Here is a 25,964-nt window from a genome sequence, read left to right on the forward strand (position 1 = left end):
CAGATGCGAGTAGTACGGGATTAGGAGCTGTACTTTCACAGATTACTTGAGAAGGAAAAGAGGTGACTCTAGCATTTGCCTCACGTTCGATCCCACCCACAGAAGGATGGTATTCTGTGATTGAGAGAGAGGCACTGGCGTGTGCATGGGGTTTGGAACATTTTAGACAGTACTTATGGGGTTACAAGATTACCCAAAGAAGTGATCATAAACCTTTAATAAAGGTGCTTTCTACCAAGGGTCTTCAAGTTGCATCCCCCCGCCTATCGTGCATTTCCATGAAGTTGCTAGAGTTTAATTACAATGTCGAGTATCTTCCGGAATAAAAATAGGGTTGCGGACTGTCTAAGTCGTTTACCTTTACCCAACACTGATGACCAGGTTTCGGACATTGATACATTTTGCATAGCCAACATTGTAGATGAAATACCATGTATTTCAGGTTCAGATTGGTCTGCAGTGATGGAGAAAGATGTTGTACTCCTTAAAGTAAAGAAGTATATAAGAGCTGGTTGGCCTGTGAAAAAAAAGGTTCCTGAACATATGCATTCGTTTTGGGAACTCAAAGATTAGCTGTCTGTTGAAGGGGATTTGGTACTGAGGAATGGCAAGGTCGTTCCTCCCAAGTGTTTACGTGCCAAACTACTTGAGATTTGCCATGAGGGGCACCTTGGCAAATGACATCAGTGTATTCTATTTGGAACGCTGGCAGGTTGTATGACAGTTGAATTGACAGTTGCTGCGAGAGGCTCTTGGCATGTAGACGTACCTTTTGTGTCAGTGTACTTTATTATTAAAGCCTTTACATCTTACCTGGAATACGTGTCATCTTTACACAGGGCACTAGCCTTCTGTCTCGATCGTCCGTCTCACGACAGGCATCTGATGGAGCAGAGTGTATTGCTTGCTCATCCGCCTTATGGGCCCGTAGGACTACATAAACTGCAGTTTCTGAGTCAAACATAATCTACGCTTCTATCTTTTGTGTATAACTCAACTGTCACTACAAAATGACATAGTCAGTGCTTGTTTAGTCTATGTTAGAACCTGTCGAACTCGATCACAAATTTCTCTTTGAGATAGTCCTTTCGCGTTTCTAGTTTGTCTCAACATTAAGCCTATGTCTCCTGTGCCTTTTTTCTGTGTCTATGACTGTGTAGAGCACTCAGCCAATAGCAGCGCTTTGCGCTCTGTTTACCATAGGCTGGCTTGAGGCGCGCAGTCTGTTTGTGGTTTCGCCCGCCTTTGCTGAGTCTGGAGCAGAGCATAGACAAAAAGAAAGGACAAAACGCGGAGGTACGGTGTAGAGTCTGCGAAGAAGCAGAGCCCATTATGGACTGGCACAGGGGGTTCTGTAAAGTGCGAGTCCGCTACAGAGAAATTGCAGAAACGTACCAGCAGACTTAATTTGCTTTCAGCTTGGTATTAATCTCCTCATGGATGTGTGCTTGAGGTCAAGTGGCCGAAAATATGTGCAACATCTATTTATGTTTTGCCGTGTCGCTTACTACTGTATTCTTGGCGTGACTTTGGCTAAGGGAAAAGCTTTTATTAAACGACTGTATCATCTCTTACCAGTCAGGCTCTTCTACAACAATGATCCGACTGACTGGGCTACGCTGGAGATGGCACTGAATGTAGCTCGTTGGCAGACACGTCTACGGGTGACTAGTCCGTCCTTGATATCGGCGGTACTCTGGAATACTGTTGCTGTCCCAGTGTAGCTGGACATAGACCATCATCAGCAGACCATGGATTCGATGCCGGGCGAGGACCCTACTCTACCTCTGGACTTCAATGGCAGGTGAGCGAACATTCGGGTGTCTTCTCGGTGAAGTTTTTACCTCCCCTCTTTTCACTGCAGGTGATGTTTTTCACCTCCAGTTTTCCTAGGTGGTGCTTTCTCTTGCCATGCATTGCCATACTACCTGTGCCCTTTGCCCCATCTCCACCCTCAGTTTAGAGTGTTCCTGTCAACTTCGCTTTCTTCCTAAACCTCTGCGTCGCCTGCTCCCCTTTGCATCCTCTTGGGCTGGTCACCTCTCACGCACCCTCTGCTGATCATGCCACTGTTCACTCCAAGGTGCTCGGTGCCCACTTTCAAATGGTGATTCTTCGTCCTCTTCAGCGATCCACTGTAGCGCCTATCGCTTTTGTCCACTTTCTTCCACAGTGCCTGCCACGTCTCCTCCCAGCACCGCCCACCACCTTTACTGCACTCGTCACCCCCTGTAATGTTTGTCCTCCCACCCATTGCTAGAATGTCACATTTTACCGTCACCTTCTACCATGACAGGTACCAACACTCACGACTTACTATGCTCAGTATCTCCCATAACGTATTAGCTCGGTTTGCTTGCATATGACTTTGCATCTCTTGACCCTACGGCGCTTGCCATGCCAGTCGCTCTCTCAGCAGAATCCATGCATGAAGGCTCACCCCCACCTCCCCCCATCAGCGCGGGCACTTAAGGTTTTCTACTGTCTCGCCCACAGCCTTAAGCGCCTATTGTGTCTCGTGCATCATTCTGTAGTGCTCCTTTTCAACCACTTATCTGCAGTTGATTTTTTTCTCTTATCTCCTTCCTTCTACCTACCCCTTCGCAAGAGGTACCAGACCAGCACGGAAATCTAAATATGCAGACACTTTTGGTCTACAGACCAAACAAAGGTGACTAATCTGCTAGCCACCTTTCTACGTGTAATTGTACCCATGACCATCTGGTGCCTACTCTTGTGCTCTATTATTCATGCACCAGCCTGCAATAAGGCGCAGGGTGTGAGCTCATTCATCCCAGTCTAATGCATGCCATGTAAACACATTGGGTAGATATTCGTATTTAATGTCGGCTGAGGCAACTTATTATTCTCACATTCATTAGTTGTGTACATTTATTTTACACACGTTTGCCTAATGGCATCGTGAAGCTAAGGAGAGTGGTAGCGGAGATAAAAAAAACATAGCGCGTCTCTTAAACTGAGATGTAGTTATCGATCTGTATTGTTTTTAAAGCCGTTTTAATAAGTAAAGCTGACCCTTGCAAACGTGGGAGGTAAAGACCACAATTGGTCTGTATTTCCAATTGTCCAGAGCACAATTGGTCTGTATTTCCAAATGTCTTCGGAAGTGTGGCATTGTCTTAAACCCCCTTGACTTTATTTAGTCCATGTTTGGCATAAACAATAATTATTTGCCTGTCATGATGGTGCCCGCCGAGGACAGAATGATGAATATTCCTGGACAAATGTGGATATATTTGGTATCAGAAAACTTTCTCTAGGGTTTCTTGGCAAAATGCTTATTCTAGCTATATTTTCGGCATCCCTGGCATAATGCTACCATCTTTTGTGAGTACCATTGAGTTGGGTAACAATAAACATCTGTTATTCAGCGCCAGGATGACCTTTGGGTGAATGTGCGCTTTACAAATACACATTTTATTGTTATGCTGTATATTTCTCAGTACCATATGGGTATACCAGTGGGTACTGAAGAGTTGGACAGTAGCAAACCACGCCCCTACTTCATTCACTGGACACTGGTCACATTACCATACATCACCAAAGTGACCCCAGAAAAGAACATTTGTTTGCCAGGTTTAGGGTGTGTAATTCACCCTTCGGGTGGTTGTTCCGGGTCCTGTAAAGAATTTGTAGCAGGTGCAATGAAACTGCATACAATTTCCACCACAATTAACTGAATTAAATGACTTTAAGATTGACAGCAAACCCGTCTTTTTCCTTTGAAGTGTAACAGAGAGAACTACCCATTAAAGTGTACCATTGCATACGTGTGAGTTGGTCTACTGTGTTGGGCTGATTTTGCAAGGACAGTTCATTTTGGCTGCGCTGCACCATGCAGCATCACATTGGACTTGGTGAACCCCTACTTTTGGATATTTCTGACACAGGCCTCTATTTTAATTAAATTATAGCACCTAGTGCTTAAGATCTATTGTACTGTTTGGAACCCTATCTCTGACTACCATGGTGTTAAAGACTTCTGATTTCACTCCTGTACATCGTTTAATATTTTCTTTTCTTTTATGATTGGGCAGGTGTTGTGTACTTGCACAAAAAGGCGTCCCCTCCACACAGCTGTGATCACTTTTGTATGTGCAGCTGCCTAAACTTGGACTTTGAGCTTAAAACTATTAGTGTCTTAGATAACTAGATAATTTATGCTTTTTTTTCTCACAGCAGTACAGATGGGAATAGAGCAGTCATTAACCTACATGGAGTTCTAGGTCTGGCTTGGTAGTGCAACTGATGCCTGTTTTTTTTGTTTTTAAACCTACACCAGTATTACCAGATTTGTTCCCATGCTATTTATTTGTAATGCTTCACTTTACCATACAACATTCCTTCAAAGTCAGACGTATTGGCAGTGTTTGTTTTCTTTTAGCCTTAACTTTTTTGTTTTACATTTTTTCCTTTGTTTCTTGTACTTGCTATGTTTCTTTCTACCACACTCCACCCCGGCTCTTGTTTTTCTTCTTTTTTCACTCTGTCCCTGTTTCATTTTTCTTCCAATTTGTTTCTCTCCTTTTCAGGTCTGCTTTGATAGCTCGGCTGTCTTCAGAAATTATGTAATGAACCTAAAAATGTGCCGTAATAAGCACTACCAGGAGATGGGCGTTTGCTCTGGCCGCATGTTGATGACAATGAGAACATGTTTGATTGGGCAGAAAATGTGTGCTTCTGTTAAAAAAAAAAGTGCTTGCCCTCCACACAGCTGTGATCATTTTGTTTATGTATTAAGCTGCCTGAGCGTGATTTTCAGTGGCACAGGCATTATATTGTATTGCTATTAAAGTGTCTTAGATAATAAGATAATTTACACCGTTTTTCTCCAGTAACAGCACATATGAGAGGAGAACAGTTATTAACTTTATACTTCAGAGTGCAGTTTAGTGTTTGAGAGCCCAGTGCTACACTAATCTACATGGATTTTTAGATCTGGTTTGACAGTGCAACTGTTATTTGATCAACAAAAAAGAGTTTTAAAGTCCTATTGAGAGAGAGAGAGACTTGGGATTAACCATGTTGGTGTCCGACTACTGGATTTAGTTGGGCTTAATTTGTGTGCTTCCCCCAAAAAGACTACTTGTATTGCACTTTTTGGCTTGCGGCAAAGTTTATACTTGATACAGCAGGATTAAGTTGGTTATAGTAGCAAGTCCGTGATCATGGCTATAGGCCGGATCTGTTTATTATGAAACTTTATGATAAAGGCACAAGGCCTCACATATTTATTTTAAAATATATATGTTAAAGTCGATAAGCATTTAAGGTCGGATTGTTATTACTCTATATTAAAGCCTACAGATAGGTATATAGTTAATTGGAATCTCACAGATTACCTTAGTAGGCAGTGGTTTTAGTGTTGGTCACTCAGTGTGACAAACCATGGTTTTAGAAGGTTTGCCTTGTGAGAATCCTTGCTCTACTGTTTTAGGAGAGATACTATTTTGCTTAGCCAACTGTAATTTTGTATCCATTTCTAATGTTATTCATTTTGATAACTTTATTTCAGTCAAAGACCATAAAAGCACAGATAAAATATGTACATAGATAATAAAAATATAAATAGTTTTTAAGATAAGACATTATTAAATTGGAAGTTATCAAGAAATGGCCATCACAGTAAAAAAAGAATAAAAAAAAGACAGTTAGTTAAGCAAAGAAGTCCTTCTTCGCCACATTCCATGTAAAAAGCGGGAAACCGAGAAGACAATGGTGGGAGAGGTGTCATAGGTTAGGATCCTGCAGGCCTGGGCACATTGGCTTAATCCCAAGTTTTTACACAACGGTACCCACCAGCATCTACGTATACTGCTATACGCCGGGCAAAAGAACAGAATGTGAACAATGTCCTCTTCAGTACAATTGCATGCTGGTCAGGAACCATCCTCTTTCCCTGACCAAGAGAGAGTCAGTGCCCCGATGGGTAAGCAGCCATGCCTTAATTGGGTGTATAGTTTCCTCGCTAGCGGTGGCTGTATTAGGTCTAAGAATTCTTCCCTCTGAGGCGCCAGCTTGACCTGTAAGAACTCTTTCGTAAGCCTTCCCATAACTGTCGCACTACACAGTAGACTTAGGTTAAAATGTCTCACAATGGCCACCAGTTCTTTCCTCTGGACCGCCGCACAGCTCACCTCAGGGGACTCCCACAATTGGGGGAGGCCAATTTGTTGGGCAAGAGTTTTGATGTGCTGTAACCACGGTACACGCTTGCCTTTCAGGGTAGCCCAGACCATTGAGAATTCCGCTCTGTAGTCCTCGAGCTCTGGGACAGTCCAGAGCCTTCTCCAGTACAGAAGCAGACGTGCTGAGAGTAGTTCAGTGATGGGCTCGATTTCCATGTCCAATCGCAAGGGTATCAATGGAGTGCTCTGGGGGAGACCCACCAAGTTCCTCATAAAGGCCTGCTCCACTTTCAGTAGGCTATGTGTGTACGTATGGCCCCAGAGCTCTGCTCCGTATGTTGCAGCAGGTCTTGCCTGGACCCCATAGATCTCAAGAGCAGGGGAAACTGGTCTGAAGATGGTTGACTTATGGAACTTGCAAATACCCCCAGTGATCTGCGAAAGTCTCAGGGTGGAACTAGCAACCTGGGGGCCCCCAGGTGAAGTCTTCGTTTAGGGTGATGCCCAAATAAACAAAAGTTTTCACTCGTTCAAGCGGTGTCCCATTTAGAGTGGGGACCGGACGGGTGCGCCTCGGGGGTCCAAAGATCATAAACTTGGTCTTACCCAGGTTGATCTCTAGGCCACGCGAGGCGCAGAATGTCACAAACCCGTCCAGAACTCGCTGGATGCCCGTTGATGTTCGCGAAAGCAACAAAGTGTCGTCAGCAAACATCAGAGCGGGCACCCGGCCAGTGGACAACCTGGGGACATCACTATCCCTGACCTTGAGTAAATCCCCCACCAGGCCGTTAATGTACAGGCTGAAGAGCGTCGGGGCTAAGACGCAGCCATGCCGTACACCTCTCCTGACTGGAAAGCGGGGGGATAAATCTCAGTTCCTGCCACACCTCACTTGGGCGTAATTCCCCACATGCAGGCGTGTCAAGACATCTAGGAGGTAGGGTGGGAGGCAGAGACATTTCAGAACCCTCCACAGACTCTCCCTGGGCACAAGGTCGAAAGCGGCCCGCAGGTCCACGAAGACGAGGTAGAGGCTGCCACCCTCCACCTGGACAGTCTTCCAAAAGAGGACCTGGAGCCTAAATATTTGGTCCAGGGTCGAGATTCCGGTTCTGAAGCCTGCCTGGAGGGTAGTTAAGATTTTAAGGTCCTCCATCCACCCTTGCAACCGATCTAGCAGGACTCGGCCCATTAGTTTCTGTGAGGTGTCCAAAAGGCTATTTGGCCTATAATTATCTGGGGCTAGGGGGCAACCCTTTTTAAAAATGGGGCCAATCTCGGCACCAACCCAGGTGTCAGGGGGGTTAGCTCCATCAAGGACTGCATTAAACAGAACAGTGAGGTACGGGGCCCAGATTTTAGGCTGTGAGCGAAATAAATCGCCAGGCAGCCTATCCAGGCCGGGGGACTTGTTCGGTAGCAGCCTAGCTATCGCTGATTCTACCTCTTTGATGGTAATGGTCTCAGTATTTCCCTGGCCTAGCTCTACCACAAATCCCTCCCCTTCCCATGAGCTATCCCAACCGGCAGCCCCCCGCCGCCGGCACTCAAGCGGAGGACCTTGGTCTAGTAAAGGCTGCGGGGTACTGACCGGTTCAAGTGTCCTAGCTCCAGTCGGGTAAATTGTGATGTCAAATTCGGGGTTAGAGTAGAGGGCCGCAAAGTGCGCCTGCCAAACAGAGGGGGCAATATTTGGCAAAGATATCTCCCCACCCTTGCTTGAACCAGTGCATACTAATGCCCAAAATAATTTGGAGTCCCTTGCCTGCAAGGCGCCTCTCAATAGTTCCCATCTCTCCTCCTCCCACTCCCTCTTAGCCCTGCTAAATTCTTCTTTGTACCTAGTCCTAATTGCCCTAATTTTGGCCATATCACTAGATTTAATAGCCGCCAGAAGCAGAATTTTCTGCTTCTTGCAAGCGGCATCAAACCAGGGGTGTGTCCTAGGCACAAGTCGTTTGTTCCTACACGCAGGGTAGAGAACTTACCCCAAGGCCACTGCAAGTTGCGTGTGTATACCGACTGGGTCCCTGGCTAGCGTTGGCTCGCCCAACTGCGTTAGCAGAGGAAGTGCACACTGATATAATTTCGCAAGCTGGGAAGGTGATTCAACAAGGTGGGTCCATTTAACCCTTCTTTTATTATTAGTTGGTACCAATTGGGATGGAATTATGCCAAAGTTAGCGGCCGGATTGGCGAAGCCAAAGGAACCGAGTTTGAGGGTTAGTACAAGGGCATTATGGTCGCTGTCGTGCCTCTGCACAACCCTGAATTCCTTTAGCTTATCCCAGTTGCTTGCCTCCACCATGACATAGTCAATGATGGAGGTTTGCCGGGACTTATTATAAGTGGCTAAGGCAGGGCGATCTGGGTCTAGCCTTCCATTGCACGCCCGCAGGGACGTTGCAAGGGTAAGGGATTTAATTTGGATGGCCAGCGGAGTCTATACTCTAGGCTGGGCAGCGTTGGGCTCTGGAATATGCCACAATGCATCCACTTCATCCTGTTCACCCAACTCCAGATTGCCCAGCGGCTCATATTGGCAATTGAAGTCCCCACCGAGGATAATTGCGGTGGAAGGGTCGAGGGTATGAATAAAGGTATTCAGAGCTATAATTGTTTTAGACTTTTGTCCATTCTTGTAGGGCCTAGAGTAGACATTTATTAGGGCTACTTTGGAGTTGGTGGGAGTTATTAATTGGACACACTGGATGTCCCGGGAATTGGTTGCAACTTGGGTTGCCTGGATACCCAAGTGAAGTTTAATCCAGGTAGAAAGCCCGCCCGAGGGCCGACCTCTACCTTGAGACACAGCCGGGACATCAAACGTTGCAAAGGTGTGGCTCCTACTTTCCTCCAGTGCCCATGTTTCCTGCATCAGGCATAGGTCGTGTTCCGCCATGTAGGATTCCCAGTCAGGACTAAGCAACTTGTTTTTTTGGCCAGCTATGTTCCAGGAGATAAGTTTTAAACTCCCATCTGGACTTTTCCCCGAGACACCTGTTACAATAATCCCCTTATTGGTGGAAGTCCCCATTGATGGGGCGTGGATTTTTGGCACATCGCCGGGTGAGGGAAGTGTGGAATTAACCTCCCTTGGCCCTACGTTATTTGGGGATTCCTTTTTCAATTGTTGAGGGTGGCTACCCTTGATACTGAGTCAATCCGCCTCTTCCAGCACACTGAACCTATTCCAGTGCGGTGAGAGAGGGAAGAAAGGACTACAGTTACGTGGACCCTCCCTGGGTAACCGCCGATTGGGCAAAATACAGGTTGGGGGATAGCAACCCCTGTTGTTACAGCCACCTTTTGGATGGAATTGTTCCAGGCTGGGGGTAGGGTAAAAGTAGGATAGATGGAGTGGGCAAATTTGAGTGTTAGAACTAAAGAGTGGGGCGTTACAGATGTAATCAACAGCGTTTGTGTCCCTAAAGTTCAGGATTATGACATCTCCCGCTATTGACTTGGGGCCCCTCCCAATCCAGCCCACTCTCCTAGCTGACTGGATTGTACCTGAGATGTTTCTCAGGAGGGGTCTATTCGTGCTGAGCCATTGGATGCACTTGTTTTTTAACTCAGTCCCGCTTTCTCTTTTCCCCTCACCTAGGGATGGAACACCAGCCAGTGCCACCACATACGATTGGGCTTCAGGTGGTAGATTTATTGTTTGCAGATGGTGGTAGGGAAGTCTTGAGGTGGTATTCCTGGACAATGGTGAGCTAGCCATGCTCCCCTTTTTGCTCTCTTTGCAAGTGCGGCCGGCTTGTCCCTGCCATGGGGCAAGTCTGCCGCAGCTTGGTGTGCCTGGCCCTGGGTGGTGGTAGAAGGCAAGGGGCGTGGGATGGCAGATATCTGCTTAGAGGTGCTAGCCGGGGTTACAGTAATGGTAGACTGTGGCATTAGAGGTTTCCCCCCGGCTTCCCCTCCCTTAAGAGTGTTGTTGAGTTTGGGACATTGGACTAAAGGTGCGACACGTTATTACTGTGTGTCTAATGGATCCTGTGTGCAAAAACCTACACTCAGAACTGTAGGTCTGAGTTGGTTATAGTGACAAGCTACAGGGCTGAATGGTGCACTGGGAGACGTTAAGTCCAGTGCCATAGGTCTGGTTTGCTTATGAAAAGTTATGACAAAGGCCGTTGATCTACATTATTAATTGTGAAAAGCATTTGTTAAAACCAGTAAGCTTTTAACAGTTGGTCGTTAACACGTTGTGTTCCAAACTAAAGACCGGTAATTTGTTACATGAGAGGGATTGCAGACTTTTTTGCAAGCTGTGTTTTTCTACATATTAGTAATTTTCTAACTGTATCCATCATAGTAACCAGTTTAAGAATACTTTATTTAGCTCAGTATCGGGTGAGATGTGAAGCCAATTAAAAGGGTAAAGGCTTCCTTGGTTCATTGTAAAAAGTCATGACCGATTTAGTAGATTTTTTCTATTTATTATGAAAGATTATTACAAAGCTAGTATACGTGATCTATTGTGAAAATCTTGTATTAACCCCTTCGATGCTGATGACGGCCTCCATGCATCATGGTGGGCGTGTGCTGATGACGACTGGGGGCCGTCATAAACCCGCCCACTTCAAAAAACGCTGCACAGGCGCAGAATCGCGGCCACGCCCAAGGTGTTAAAGTCAATATGCTGTTAAAATGGATTGTTATTACACTGTGCTAAATCTGTAGGCATGTATTTCGTTTGATAATAATTTGACAGATTACAGTAGTAGGCAAACGGTTTTGGTGTTGGTGATCCACACTAACAAACTGTGGGGATAGAAGATACACACTAAAATAATCTTTGATAGGCGCTCCTCTGAGAGATAGTGTTTTGCTTTGCCAACTGTAATTTTGTATACATTTGTTCTTTTTTATGATTGTATGCTGGATAGTTACCGTGTGGAAAGATTAGACTCAATACAGTAGGCTTGAGTTGTTTATGGTGAGTAGCCAGTGATAAAGGTTATATGCCTGATTGTTTATAATGATATGAGACAATAAAGGTTCTAGGTGCGACTTAGCGATTGGGAAAGCAAATGTTAAAGTACTAAGGCAGTTAATTACGCTGTATTAAAGCAGATGGTTATTGTGTTATGGAATCCCACTGATTACTGTAGTAAGCAAGGGCTTTTGTGTTAGCTACTCCCTCCGACAAAGCATGGGTATAGAAGATTTGTAGTCGCAATTCTTGTTAGGTCCTCTTAGGAGAGAGAGTATTTTGCTTTCCCAACTGTAATTGTGATTCTTAAAGGTGAACTGAATAAAGAATCAGGATTTTATTAAAGATAAACGAGGCTAGCATTAAGCATAAATCTTTTATTCACTCCCTCTGAGCAGCACATTTAAGAGCTTCCAACATAGAACTTTGAAACATCACAATGAACTAGAAATTTGTCTCACAAATTAAGCTTGTCTTCTATATTCTGCCTCTTTTGTTTGATTCTCCCAGATAAACCTGTTACTCTATTAATCTTCCGTCTCATATCTTTTATATAACTTAGTTATCTGCAAAATAAACCAGAAAAACTATTTTTATGTCAAGACAGGAGGCTAGCATTATGCATCTTCAAAGCTTTTCAAGGCACAACTTAAAACCTGTTCTATAGCTTTAAAATAGAATGAAAAAAAAGTTTCTGCGTTAGAACAATATGCTGCATTTAATACGTCTTTTAGTTTTCCCCGTGACATAAATACCTTACTTGCCATGACTCCTCTGTTTGAATGAACTGCAAATTTACATAAGTCGGTACCCGCTTCTTTCATTACTGACTTGACTCATCTTGCAATCATAGCATTTATAACACATTTAAATGGTTTAACAATTGATATTAAAAATTGATCTTCACCTGCACATCTTTGGTCTAACATTCTACACTCATATTCTTTGAAACACCTCACCATACACAGCTTCGGAACGTTGTCAAAACTTGGGTAAAATACTGAAACAGACCTAGTCGTAGTCCTTTCCCATATTTTAAAAATGACTCCTTTTAGTTGGTAAAACCTACTAGATACTTCTAGAGTTATAATCTCAGATACTTCTCCTGAAAGAAATCAAACATAGTAAGGTTGTTAATTTCCAAGTCAATTCCCAGACATTCAAGTACTTGTTCCCTGACCAATTTTTAAAAAGGTTTTGTTATTACATCGACTTCCAATAAAGTCCAATACTTAGCTCTCAGTGGTCTTCTCAACCTAACTCCTTTAATCACTCTGCCTACCAAACAGCTTCTACAAATAGAAATCCCCTGAATCAAAAATGTTTCTCAAATCTTTCTGCTAAAGAAATTAGCCACTTCTATTTCATCTGATTGTACGGGATCCAAATCCCTTTCCATGCATCAATGTAGCGGTACTGTTCATGCCCCTCTGTATCTCTTCTAAATATCTGGTGCCAATAACTCATCGATTAAATCTGTAGCTGCTCCCGAAAGCCCAGAGAATCTTCCTCAATTCCTGATATATTCCATGCTAGAAGGTGGAATAAACTTACTAAAACTAAAGGGTGCTTTTTGTGCTCTACTTCCTTTGAAAGTCCTTTACACTACTGAATTAAATATGAAGTGTCGACCGCCATATCTAACAATGATTGAAACCAAGCTTTAAATTTCCAAAACGGGGTCAACAGTTCTATTTGGCATCTGTCTCCTCACATGAACTAGTACCCTCTGTATTATTGAGAAAAGGGGTGGGAGCATAACCATTAATATTTCTCCAATCTTGTGTGAATGCGTCTATCAATATGGCACCTGGAACTAGTCTCCAACTTATGTCATCATGTAACTGGATTGTCAACCTGTAAGTAAATAGATTCACTACAAAGGGACCCAAAATTTCCTTAATTCCCTGAAACAAATCCACTCTCAGTTTCCAATTGCTGAAATCTGTAAAATTAATTGAATTCCAGTCTGCTATTACATATTATGCCTCAGGTAAGTATTCTGTTTTCAGGATAATTTGGTGCTCGAAACAAAATTCACACATTTGCTGAATTAAGTCTAACAATCTCTTAATTGAACTGGTATCTTCCAGGTTATTGAACTAGGCCACTGCCACTATATTGTCCATCTTTATGAGGCCAGCCTTTTAACTGTCTACTGAAATTCTGCAAGTCAAAAAAACCTTCCCTCATCTGTAGGCAATTTATGTGAGTCTCCCTTTCTACTGCATACCATACTCCTGTTTCCTGTCCTGAGCAAACGCTCCCCATCCTACAAAGCCTGCATCTTATCCCAGAATGAAATCCGGTTTCACTCCAAATATTGCCCTTCCATTCCATGCTCCCAAATTCTCGCTCCACCATTGATATTCTACCTTTGTCTCCTGATTCAGTGTTACCCTGTCTCCATACCACAGTCCTCTGGGCAGACTCAAAGTCTTCAACTGTTGTAGTGCTCAGTAATGTAATGGTCCTGGAATGATCACCTTTATCGACAACAATAACAGACCAATCACTCGAATCAACTCTCTCAATTGCACCTCCTCTTTCTTCAACAAGGCATTTACCTCCTGTCTTATTGTTTTGCTTTTTTTCACTGGTAATTGACAAACCATTTTGTCTACTACAAAACCTAGAAATTTCAAACATTGGATTGGTGTCAACAACTGATTTTTTCATGTGCCCTATGATACCCAAATATTCTAACAAGTCTTTCACTTGAACCAAATGTTCTTTCAAGTCCTCCATATTTTGATCCATCAAAGGATTATCGTGTAAGTATATTATCATCTGTACACCTCTTTCCTTTAGGAATCCTACACTGGCCTTAAAACTTTTGTAAAACACCAAGGGGCTGCAGATATCCCAAACAGTAGACACTGAAACTGATGTCTCTTAATAGATGGACTCCTTCAATTTTCAAATGTCTGGAAATACCAGTTAGGTTAAGTTTCTTAAATATATTACCAAAGAAAAAGTATTCTAACAAAATCTTTTTTTGTTTTTTTGCTTACTTCCCCTATGTCTCCTTTTGTTAGCATCTGCTTTATTTCTTCCATTTCAATGCCTCTCAAACCTTTGTTGCACACTATTCTGTTTGGCTTTCTTATTTGGTAAGGTTGAGTTGTAAACTCTGTTGATAGTCTTTCACAGTTCTTTAAAAACCCAAGCATCCTTTATCTGTTTTCAATGATCTTAGAACAGTTGTAATCTTTCTCCCACCTTTAATGGGGTAAAAACAGTAATTATCCTCATACTCCCCTTGTCCTGAACTGGATGGTTGTCCTCTCCTTCTAGACCAGTCCGTAAAACCTTTTTCTATTAAAGACTCATTCATATTGAATTGGGCTTTATCTAAGCTAGTAAATGTCTGTGCGTACTTTCCTAAGGATCTCACCATGCCCTTGTAAAAAAAATAAAATAGGCCTTTGGCCGTCACTAAGCTATTTTTTTTTTTCACATCACTCAATTAATGTGTTTATGCACATTATATTGACTTACCGCTGATTACGAACCTGAGCAGCTTCCCTACCCTGTGGAGTCCCCCTACCTTGCAGAAGCAAGCCCTGTTGGGCACCGCTTTTCCCTGGAACACTCTATCTCCCTCCGGCCGCCGCAGCTGACATCTCCCGCGGCCGTTGAGCGGAGGGAGAAATCGGACTACATTTCCTGGCATTGCCCGTTGCGGCCAGACGTCACCATCATCGTGTCTGGCGGCGCATAAATCAGGCGGTGTCCCGGTGGAGCGGGCGACGCTGATTACGGACCTGAGGAGCTTCCCTACCCTGTGGAGTCCCCCTACCTTGCAGAAGCAAGACCTGTTGGGCACCGCTTTTCCCTGGAACACTCTATCTCCCTCCCGCCGCCGCAGCTAACATCTCCCGCGGCCGTTGAGCGGAGGGAGAAATCGGACTACATTTCCCGGCATTGCCCGTGGGGCCAGAAGTCACCATCATCGCGCCTGGCGGCGCATAAATCAGGCGGACTCCCCGCGTCGCGGGACGTGAGCGGGATGCCGGGCAAAGGCCTGAGGAGGACGGGACGGGCCACGCCCTTTGGCTTTTCATGAGGAGGTAAAGCTACCGATTGACTTTTTGTACTGGACAGTAGCACTTGCCTAATAAACTTTATCAACTTTATTACATCCAACCCATACTATGACCAGCAATGGGGTTGCCACTAAAACAGCTCTTCGGTCGGATTCTTGCCCCAGGAAGATAGACATGCACACAAATAGTACACTGTTACCTACGCGCAGAGACATTGAAAAAAATTCCGACCAGCTTATAGACAGCCTAAGTAGTAGCCAATCCTCATCACAAATAACCAGTACAGCGTGTAGCCTCTCATTGTTGGAGGAATTAAATAGTCTGTGCAAGACTAGGTATGCCCCAGTAGGATTACCCTCCCCGCCAAATAACATTAACCCGTTAGCCCCTAACGAGAGTGTGCTGGAACCCTTCTTCATTTCCACAAAAGCCAATACCCAAAGTATAGTAACCGTTCGGGCTACATCTGCCAAAATGAAGCATGACGGGGATAAATATAATGGGAGTCAATCTAAAATATAACAACTACAAAATTGGCCCCCAAGTACAACTTTGCCTCCTATCAATCCCCCCCAACATCAGAGGCAGCTAATAAATTAGACGACCTAGCACCCACTTCCCAGATGGCTTTATTGTCTATGATCGAACAACTGATCACATCTATTATATACCCCCTGATTGACAAAATTAACACCTTGGGGGATAGACTGATAGGGATTGAGGAAACAATCAAACTTTATTTGTTACCTTCTACCAATGCTACAATACCTAATCATCCCTTGTCAACTGCTCCCCCGATTGTGCCTAAACCAACCACACAAAACCAAGCTGCCCAAACCCAAGTATTGGTCCTCACTTCTTTGCCCTCAAATGTTCCTAAAGCCCCTCTTAAACCCACTATAGCGCACAATATTGTTCCCAGAGTAGACCGCAATAGGGTTTCTCGAATTCATCTACCCCCAGAGGCCGCTCCATTTGTGTGCGTCCTCTCGGGAGTCCCGCAACTCAAACAGGGAAAATCAGAGAGACAACATGACCTGTTAAATAAGGTCAAGTTTTGGCTATCAAAAAATAGACCCCTGCCCCATGATCTTGACAGAAGGATTATGACCGTGAGGAGAGTGGGCTGGCTAGGTCCCCTCCCAAAAGACATCACTGGTGACTTGGTACTAATAAGATTTAGGAGTAGACATATTGTCCCATACCTCCAAACATGGCCACCCAAAGGAGGTGATGGTCCCATATCTACCTGGGATCTACACGATTTCTACCCAAGCACCTCATATATCCCAGCCCCCAGACCAACGGCTGAGGATAATACCAGGCTGGGTAGAGGAGTTTGCGTATCATATTGTTGTAGTATCCCAGCGCTTAACAGATTAGATTTACCGCATAATAGTCTTAAGTACTGCAACCCCTATCAACTTTCTTTCTGATTTATTGGAAGAACTGTTAACACGAATCCTGTAAAGTATGTTATTACCATGATAGTTATATTCACAGGGTGAGCAAATGTTTTTAACTTTTAATCTGCAGATAATTTATGACTTCATACGTATGTTTCTTTTAATCATGATTGTATTTTTAACTGTACGCTTTTATGATTTTAAACAAAAATCAAATAAAGCAATCTGAACTGAACTGACTTACCGCTCTCGTCCAGAAGACCCGTTTTGGCACTGCCCAGAAAAACATATTGCGCATTGGCACCAGCCCCATAGGAGATTTATATGTAGGTCGTTTCCTTTAAGGTATGCATCGTACACTAAATTGAACATCCTTGCCAATGGCCCTAGAACATCTAGAAGCCTTTCTTGGCATTGTTTGAGAGACCTTTCTAATCCTTTTCTAGGAACTCCACCCATTTTAAATAAGTAAGTGATCTGCTCCGAATACAGATTAGGAATCATCATCACTTTGTCATCGAATATTGGCTGAGAACACTCCGCTCGCATAATATTACCCTTGTCTTTCGCTATCGGTTCCCTTAAGCAATTTCCAAATGTAATCGAATACACGGTCTAAAGGCCACCCGTCCCTTTCCCCAGGATGTCTTATATTACATAGGATCAAAGATATATTCCCCCATTGGATCTGTCACTTTCTTTATCTTTTTGTGCTCCTATCAATCATCTCCCTGAACTCTTCGTCAATATTATCATTGTAATCCAAATCAAGTATGTATTTATCCAATTTGGATGTTCTTCCTTTTATTTCCATCTCACCTGTTGGTATACCACTTGCAGTGCTTGGCTGCCTTTTCTGCATGCAGCTTTGGACACCTTCTCCCTTTGAGCCACCTAGGACTCCTGTCCTATTGAATGTAACCTCCATGTGTTTTCTCTTCTTTTCACATTTGCCTCCTGGGCCTGTTTGTCCATCATCGTCATCTGAGATAGAGAAATATTCCTCATCGCCTAAACAGGCTGTCTCTTGTTTGTACGTTTATTTTTTATTTGTTAACATTCGTTTTATAAGCTTTGTACAGCAGTACCTTACCCCTGGGAAAATATTTTTTTTTAGGGCTCGTCCTATTAATCGCGCAAGCGATAATAGGACGAGAGTATAGAGGCTCAACCAAGCTCTGAAACCATCGCGGATTTCATCGAGTGCATGTTCTAGTGAACGCGCCTACAATTTGCTCCCTGAGCCGCCTGCCTCCGAGAGCTTCACTTTAAATGGCTCCGCTCCCCCGCCCCCTGCTTCACACTTTTCACGGCCGCCAGCCCGTGTCTCGCATTTCTCCCCCCCCCCCCCTCCCCACAGCAATGTACAACTCACCCCCCCTCCCCACCAATACCAGTACGCTTAACAAACGTTTCCATTATATATGTAGTATCTGCTCCTCCGCTTTATTCTTCCAATCCCTTACATTATATTTACATTTAGCTTCCTTATAACTACTTTCCGTGCCTCTACAGTTTACTTACGGCATACTATGCATTTGCATTTAACTATAGCTTCAGGGTACATGTTTGTACATATTCTCACTATTGACTAAATTAGCGTGCGATGGAGGTTTGCCATTCTGTAGGCTTCACATAAACATACACCTTTATGCTGCTTTGCTTTTAATTATTGCTTATAGGGTACATTACGTGCGTAGTCTCACTATTAACAAAAATACTGTGCTTTACAAGTTAATTGCTGCCTTGTTTTTTTTACTGTTGGATGTGCTGTGATCAGGGCCACATTTCACAGTGTTTAGAATTGAAATATTTTCGGTGCTCTGCGACGAGATTCTGCTATGCTGTTTTAGCATTACTCCATGATGTGCATTGAAGCAGTTTGGTAGTTTATTTGTCAACATTCAACATGAATGCAATGCTCCCCAATAATAGTATCAAACCATGAAACGATGGTGCATTTGAATACCACACAACTGTCATATCTCTGTGTTATAATAATATATGTGGAATGTGCCTCACTTAATCCAAACAGGTTACACTCGGGCAGCCATGGATGGCAACATTAATAAAATGCATTCATAGGTAGCAGTGCGTTGGCAGGAGTACCCTTGCATAGCATACAGCGCACTTCAGCCGGATTACAGCGGCTTTACCTCCAGTGCATGGTGTTAGTGCTGTGCAGCGGAGGTTGAGCGGCTGCTTGGCACGCGATAAAGTATTCTGAGGCACAACTTTTGGAAGGTGTTTTCACCTTACGTGATCTGTAACCCCAGCGGGTTCCGCCACGCCTCCAGGCTCTCGGGGTGAGTGGGTGGCTTTAGGTCGCCTTCTGCTGCACATGCTTGGGCCCTCACGTGATTGGCTTTTTTTTTTGTCCGCATGAAACACAAAGGGCCAGATCACAGAGTACTTAGAATATGGAAAGAGGAACTCCGGAAGTACTCTTTTGCATGCTGTACGACGCCTTTGTGAATCGAACCTCAAAACAAGGGAGTAGAGAAAAGAAACAAGCATTGTTTTTTTTTTATTCTTCATCCCTTTTAACATCCTATGCCCAATTGATTCGTAATTCAAAGGGACTGTGTGCGCGTTGTATGCATCCGGTTACAAAACACTTATGTTATGGTGTTCATCGGTGCAGCACATTGTGCATACATTGCCCTGAAAGTGTGCAGCGTCACACACTACTAAACCGTACGTCTACAAGTCTCCCGTCATGGTGTGTTAATATACACAACACTGTGTTTCATGAGCCACAGCCTTTATTGGCTAATTCAATACACATTTCCAAGCCGGCATAGGATTATGGAGTTGGCCTAACGGCTAGAGCGCTCGACCTCGGACCTGGGGAACCCGGTTCAAGTCTCAGTAATTCGCTAAACTTCCTGTGATTCGGGGCAAATCACGTAATATCCCCGTGCCTTACAAAATTACTGTGTGTCCTTGTGTAATGTAACTGGTGCTATGTAAAGCGCTCTGATATCCTGCATTTGAGAAAAAGTCTACTAGTCTCCTATTATGGTAGCGCTGCAAGGCTCTCGGCAGCAGCATCGGAGCAGTATGCAAATAACACATTTTAATGTACACAACACAGTCTTCTATGAGCTGCAGCCTTTATTGTCCATTTCTATCCATATTTCCAGGGCAGACATAGAATTATGGAGCGCTACGAATCCATAGACATGACAGATATGCGCTACACTGATGACCTAACCGCATACTTCCTAGTGCCTCTCAACCAGGCGATAGCCTGCACTGTCTAATCAGCGGCATCGGAGCACTATGCAAGTGACAAATTTTATAACACTACTAACTAGTAAACTTCGCCTGCAGCATGTACCCTCCCCTCCCCACTCTTACTGATGCACACCAATCACGCATGCCTCCAATACACACCAAACAACAGTTTTGTATGATTGGTATGTGCTAATAACAATATTGTTTTATTTGTCACACTTTGGCATCTGGTGTGCTTTGCGCACTCTCCCATCCCCATGGCGCTTCAATTGTAAATAGATAGGACACACTCACTCTACAGGCACTTTAGACGGAGGGGGCACATACAGATGTCTCGGGCAGCTAGAGAAATAAAATTATCACAGCAGTGTGGAGAGCTCAACTTTTTTTGAGGACGCACACAACTTCTGACCAACCAAAACATGTACTCCAAGGCCCACTACATGTGAGCCAAGCCAACGCCCTTCTCCTGGTGATTCTCACATACTTTTCTGGCAATCTATCTATCTATCTATCTATCTATCTATCTATCTATCTATCTATCTATCGGCTTCCCTCTATCTATGTATCGGCTTCCCTCTATCTATCTATCGGCTTCCCTCTATCTATCTATCGGCTTCTCTCTATCTATCTATCGGCTTCCCTCTATCTATCGGCTTCCCTCTATCTATCTATCGGCTTCCCTCCCTCCTATCTATCTATCTATCTATCTATCTATCTATCTATCTATCTATCTATCTATCTATCTATCTATCTATCTATCTATCTATCTATATCCCTCCCTCTATCTATCTATATCCCTCCCTCTATCTATCTATATCTATCGCCCTCCCTCTATCTATCTATATCTATCGCCCTCCCTCTATCTATCTATATCTATCGCCCTCCCTCTATCTATCTATATCTATCGCCCTCCCTCTATCTATCTATATCTATCGCCCTCCCTCTATCTATCTATATCTATCGCCCTCCCTCTATCTATCTATATCTATCGCCCTCCCTCTATCTATCTATATCTATCGCCCTCCCTCTATCTATCTATATCTATCGCCCTCCCTCTATCTATCTATATCTATCGCCCTCCCTCCCTCTATCTATATCTATCGCCCTCCCTCTATCTATCTATATCTATCGCCCTCCCTCCCTCTATCTATATCTATCGCCCTCCCTCTATCTATCTATCCATCTATCTATCTATTTATCTATTTATCGCACTCACTCTATCTGTCTATCTCACTCACTCTATCTATCGCACTCACTCACTCTATCTATCTATCTATCTATCTATCGCACTCACTCTATCTATCACACCACCACAGCATCACTCAGGGGCACCACAGCATCACTCAGGGGCACCACAACATCACTCAGGGGCACTACAACATCACTCGGGGGCACCACATCACTCGGGGGCACCACAACATCACTATGCGCTACCACAGCATCGCCAGTCGCTACCACAACATCACTCAGCGCCACCACAGCATCGCCCGTCGCTACCACAACATCACTCAGCGCCACCACAGCATCAATCTGTGCAACCATTCAACAACAACTGGTTCAAATATGCTCTCTCAATGTTTCAAGCTTTATTACAAATGTCACAAAAAGATGTTAATGTTTCACTTCTGTTCTTGGATTTTCATCACAATAAAATACGCTGAACATAATCTTCACAAAAATTATTTACAAAAGTTTAAGCTATAGCCATTTTAAATTACAAGAACTTTTATTTAAGTATTAATTATTAAACAAAAATTAAAAGCCATTGTTATTTGTAATATCTATACGTCTAAGTCACGTAAATACAACACATATTGCATTCCAAATGCTATAGGTGTCACATTTGCAAAAGTTATAACTATTGGAATTGTAAATGGCAAAGCTATTAATTTCGCTGTTTTCAAAACCAACACATAAATAAAAAATAGCTAAATTAATAGCTTTGTCATTTACAATGCCAATAGTTATAACTTTCGCAAATGTGACACCTATACCATTTGTAATGCAATATGTGTTGTATTTACGTGACTTATATGTATTGCTTTTACAAATAACAATGGCTTTTAATTTTTGTAAATAATTAATACTTAAATAAAAGTTATTGTAATTTATAATAGCAATAGCTTAAACTTTTGTAAATAACTTTTGTGAATATCATGTTCAGTCTATTTTATTGTGACGAAAATCCAAGAACAGAAGTGAAATATTAACATCTTTTTGTGACATTTGTAATAAAGCTTGAAACATTGAGAGGACATATTTGAACCAGTGATGCTGTGGTAGTGCTGAGTGATGCTGTGGTTGCACTGAGTGATGCTGTGGTTGCGCTGAGTGGTGCTGTGGTTGCGCTGAGTGGTGCTGTGGTTGCGCTGAGTGGTGCTGTGGTTGCGCTGAGTGGTGCTGTGGTTGCGCTGAGTGGTGCTGTGGTTGCGCTGAGTGGTGCTGTGGTTGCGCTGAGTGGTGCTGTGGTTGCGCTGAGTGGTGCTGTGGTTGCGCTGAGTGGTGCTGTGGTTGCGCTGAGTGGTGCTGTGGTTGCGCTGAGTGGTGCTGTGGTTGCGCTGAGTGGTGCTGTGGTTGCGCTGAGTGGTGCTGTGGTTGCGCTGAGTGGTGCTGTGGTTGCGCTGAGTGGTGCTGTGGTGGTGCAGAGTGGTGCTGTGGTGGTGCAGAGTGGTGCTGTGGTGGTGGTGGTGCTGCTGAGTGATAATGTGGTGGTGCTGAGTGATAATGTGGTGGTGCTGAGTGATAATGTGGTGGTGCTGAGTGGTGCAGTGGTGGTGCTGAGTGGTGCAGTGGTGGTGCTGAGTGATGCTGTGGTGTTGCAGAGTGGTGCTGTGGTGTTGCAGAGTGGTGCTGTGGTGTTGCAGAGTGGTGCTGTGGTGTTGCAGAGTGGTGCTGTGGTGTTGCAGAGTGGTGCTGTGGTGTTGCAGAGTGGTGCTGTGGTGGTGCAGAGTGGTGCTGTGGTGGTGCAGAGTGGTGCTGTGGTGGTGCAGAGTGGTGCTGTGGTGGTGCTGTGGTGGTGCAGAGTGGTGCTGTGGTGGTGCTGGGTGGTGCTGTGGTGGTGCTGGGTGGTGCTGTGGTTTGGTGCCGAGTGATAACGTGGTGGTGCTGAGTGCTAACGTGGTGGTGCTGAGTGCTAACGTGGTGGTGCTGAGTGCTAACGTGGTGGTGCTGAGTGATAACGTGGTGGTGCTGAGTGATAACGTGGTGGTGCTGAGTGATAACGTGGTGGTGCTGAGTGATAACGCTGAGTGATAACGTGGTGGTGCTGAGTGATAACGTGGTGGTGCTGAGTGATAACGTGGTGGTGCTGAGTGATAACGTGGTGGTGCTGAGTGATAACGTGGTGGTGCTGAGTGATAACGTGGTGGTGCTGAGTGATAACGTGGTGGTGCTGAGTGATAACGTGGTGGTGCTGAGTGATAACGTGGTGGTGCTGAGTGATAACGTGGTGGTGCTGAGTGATAACGTGGTGGTGCTGAGTGATGCTGTGGTGGTGGTGGTGGTGCTGCTGAGTGATAATGTGGTGGTGCTGAGTGATAATGTGGTGGTGCTGAGTGGTGCAGTGGTGGTGCTGAGTGGTGCAGTGGTGGTGCTGAGTGATGCTGTGGTGCTGCTGAGTGATGTTGTGGTGCTGTGGTGGTGCTGAGTGGTGCTGTGGTGGTGGTGCTGAGTGATAATGCGGTGGTGCTGAGTGGTGCTGTGGTGGTGCTGAGTGATAATGTGGTGGTGCTGAGTGATAATGTGGTGGTGCTGAGTGATAATGTGGTGGTGGTGCTGAGTGATAATGTGGTGGTGCTGAGTGATAATGTGGTGGTGCTGAGTGATAATGTGGTGGTGCTGAGTGATAATGTGGTGGTGCTGAGTGATGCTGGGGTAGTGCTGAGTGATGATGTGGTGATGCAGAGGGCAGAAAGGCACAAAAAACGAGTCTAACGGAGGGAAGAAAAACAAGGGAAAAACGATTCTAAAAGAGGGCAGAAGGGCACAAAAACGAGTCTAACAGGGGCCAGAAAGGCACAACAAGCATTGGAAATGCAATAGGTCTCGCATTAGAAAAGTTAGAGCTATTGGTCTTGTAAATGACAAATATTTTATTTATGTGTTGGTTTTTTAAATAGCTAAATTGATAGCTTTGTCATTTACAATGCCAATAGTTATAACGTTGGCGAATGTCAGTACTAAAGATTTTTCAAGCATTTAGGTGGCAACACATGCCCGCTTTGGCAACAAATTGTTTTTAGGGTTTTGGGATTAACAGCAGAAGGATTAAAATACCAAAACATATCCCAAAGTGTTCAAAAAGCAATAAATAGCAGCAAGTTCTTAAGCAAAGTATAATCCAATATCCAGCTTCGACAGAGAGTTCAGTTTGAAATTAGCAGCAAGGGAAGGTAGTGACAGGGCATATCCTATTCTGTACATAAATATTTTCATTACTGTATTCAGTCAGCAATTAGTTAAAAGACGTGTCATTAACATATGAACTTTAAAAATCATATCGCATTCTGTTTTATGAAAAGTTACATCACGAAAAAACAAGTCTATTCCTGTTTGAATCGTCCAGTAAATGAGTAACTAACGTACCATATTGTGCCTGAAAAACTGCCAGCTACGCTGTCACATTTATGACCAAAGGAGAGCTCTTAAGTATGACATCAGCAAGCCTGGCCACCAGGCTCTGTACAATCCTACTCCGGGTGACCTGCCATTTGACAGTGACCGCTCTTTTTGCAGTAGTTTTGCCGGCGATAGAATCCTGTCAGGGCTCTGATTACAGGAAATACGGGTCAGACGGCGAACTCTGATCAGGCTGAAAGATGTTACTTGGAGCTAAGTTTAAACAGCCCAGAAGGGTACACAGTGCCACGAGAAATACCTTACGCACGAACCATGAAACAGAGAAAGTGGAGCGCGCACCATATGGGGGAGAGGATGTGGCTTTAAATCACGAAAACCAAGGCACAGAGCAGCAGCCTGTGCTGAGCGCGAAGTAGGACGTCAGGCCGCAGACTGATTTGGATTAACCTAGTTAGCAGCAAGGGAAGGTAGTGACAGGGCATATCCTATTCTGTACATAAATATTTTCATTACTGTATTCAGTCAGCAATTAGTTAAAAGACGTGTCATTAACATATGAACTTTAAAAATCATATCGCATTCTGTTTTATGAAAAGTTACATCACGAAAAAACAAGTCTATTCCTGTTTGAATCGTCCAGTAAATGAGTAACTAACGTACCATATTGTGCCTGAAAAACTGCCAGCTACGCTGTCACATTTATGACCAAAGGAGAGCTCTTAAGTATGACATCAGCAAGCCTGGCCACCAGGCTCTGTACAATCCTACTCCGGGTGACCTGCCATTTGACAGTGACAGCTCTTTTTGCAGTAGTTTTGCCGGCGATAGAATCCTGTCAGGGCTCTGATTACAGGAAATACGGGTCAGACGGCGAACTCTGATCAGGCTGAAAGATGTTACTTGGAGCTAAGTTTAAACAGCCCAGAAGGGTACACAGTGCCACGAGAAATACCTTACGCACGAACCATGAAACGGAGAAAGTGGAGCGCGCACCATATGGGGGAGAGGATGTGGCGTAAGGAAGGGCCAGAGCTGCCCAATTTGGCATTTGGGAACCAGGTTCGAGCTCGGGCATATTTAGTGAGTTGCTGCTGCTTGCTATTAATGTTCGGTTACATTTAGTGCCATTTCTGAGAGCAAAATGCATTCTTGTGTCCATTGTGGACTAAAAGAGGCATTTTGTGCTCACAAATGGCGCTAAATGTAGAATTATTCTTTTCTGGTTATTAAGCGTGATCTCATGGAATTCACAGGTAATTCTGCGTAATTGCGCTACACTGAATTATGCGAATTACACCCACCCCTAAATTGTAAACTAGAGCAAAAATCACATAGAAATCTGTAGCCCGAGATCCTAGTGATCCATGCTTTCTCAATTGACCACACTGTGTGACCCTGGGCACGAAAAAGACTAAAGACAGCCGCACAGCTTTGCATTCCAAGCACCTCTTGATAGTAAACGGAGGATCGGCCTGCTTCTTATTTACAGCACAAATTACAGATTGCACATAAAAGAGCATGATTAATAAATCTGGTGGGAACATAAAACTGCGATGTAACTCTGAAGAGCGAGACAAACATTTGCTCCTTAATT

The 25,964-nt window shown here is 44.1% G+C and overlaps 1 protein-coding gene across 1 annotated transcript in view; it reads left to right on the top strand.

Annotated features, from left to right (window-relative positions):
* Positions 1–1,314: 1,314 nt before the first annotated feature.
* LOC147710591 (CDK5 regulatory subunit-associated protein 2-like) overlaps positions 1,315–25,964 on the top strand; it is an 883,251-nt gene continuing 858,601 nt past the window's right edge. The window contains exon 1 of the mRNA XM_086921269.1: positions 1,315–1,804. Within this exon, the coding sequence (XP_086777395.1) occupies positions 1,752–1,804 (53 nt within the window). The 5' untranslated portion in view covers positions 1,315–1,751. The remainder of the gene's footprint in view (positions 1,805–25,964) is intronic.

This window comes from Lissotriton vulgaris, chromosome 5 (assembly GCF_964263255.1).
Source record: "Lissotriton vulgaris chromosome 5, aLisVul1.2, whole genome shotgun sequence".
Classification (NCBI taxonomy): domain Eukaryota; kingdom Metazoa; phylum Chordata; class Amphibia; order Caudata; family Salamandridae; genus Lissotriton; species Lissotriton vulgaris.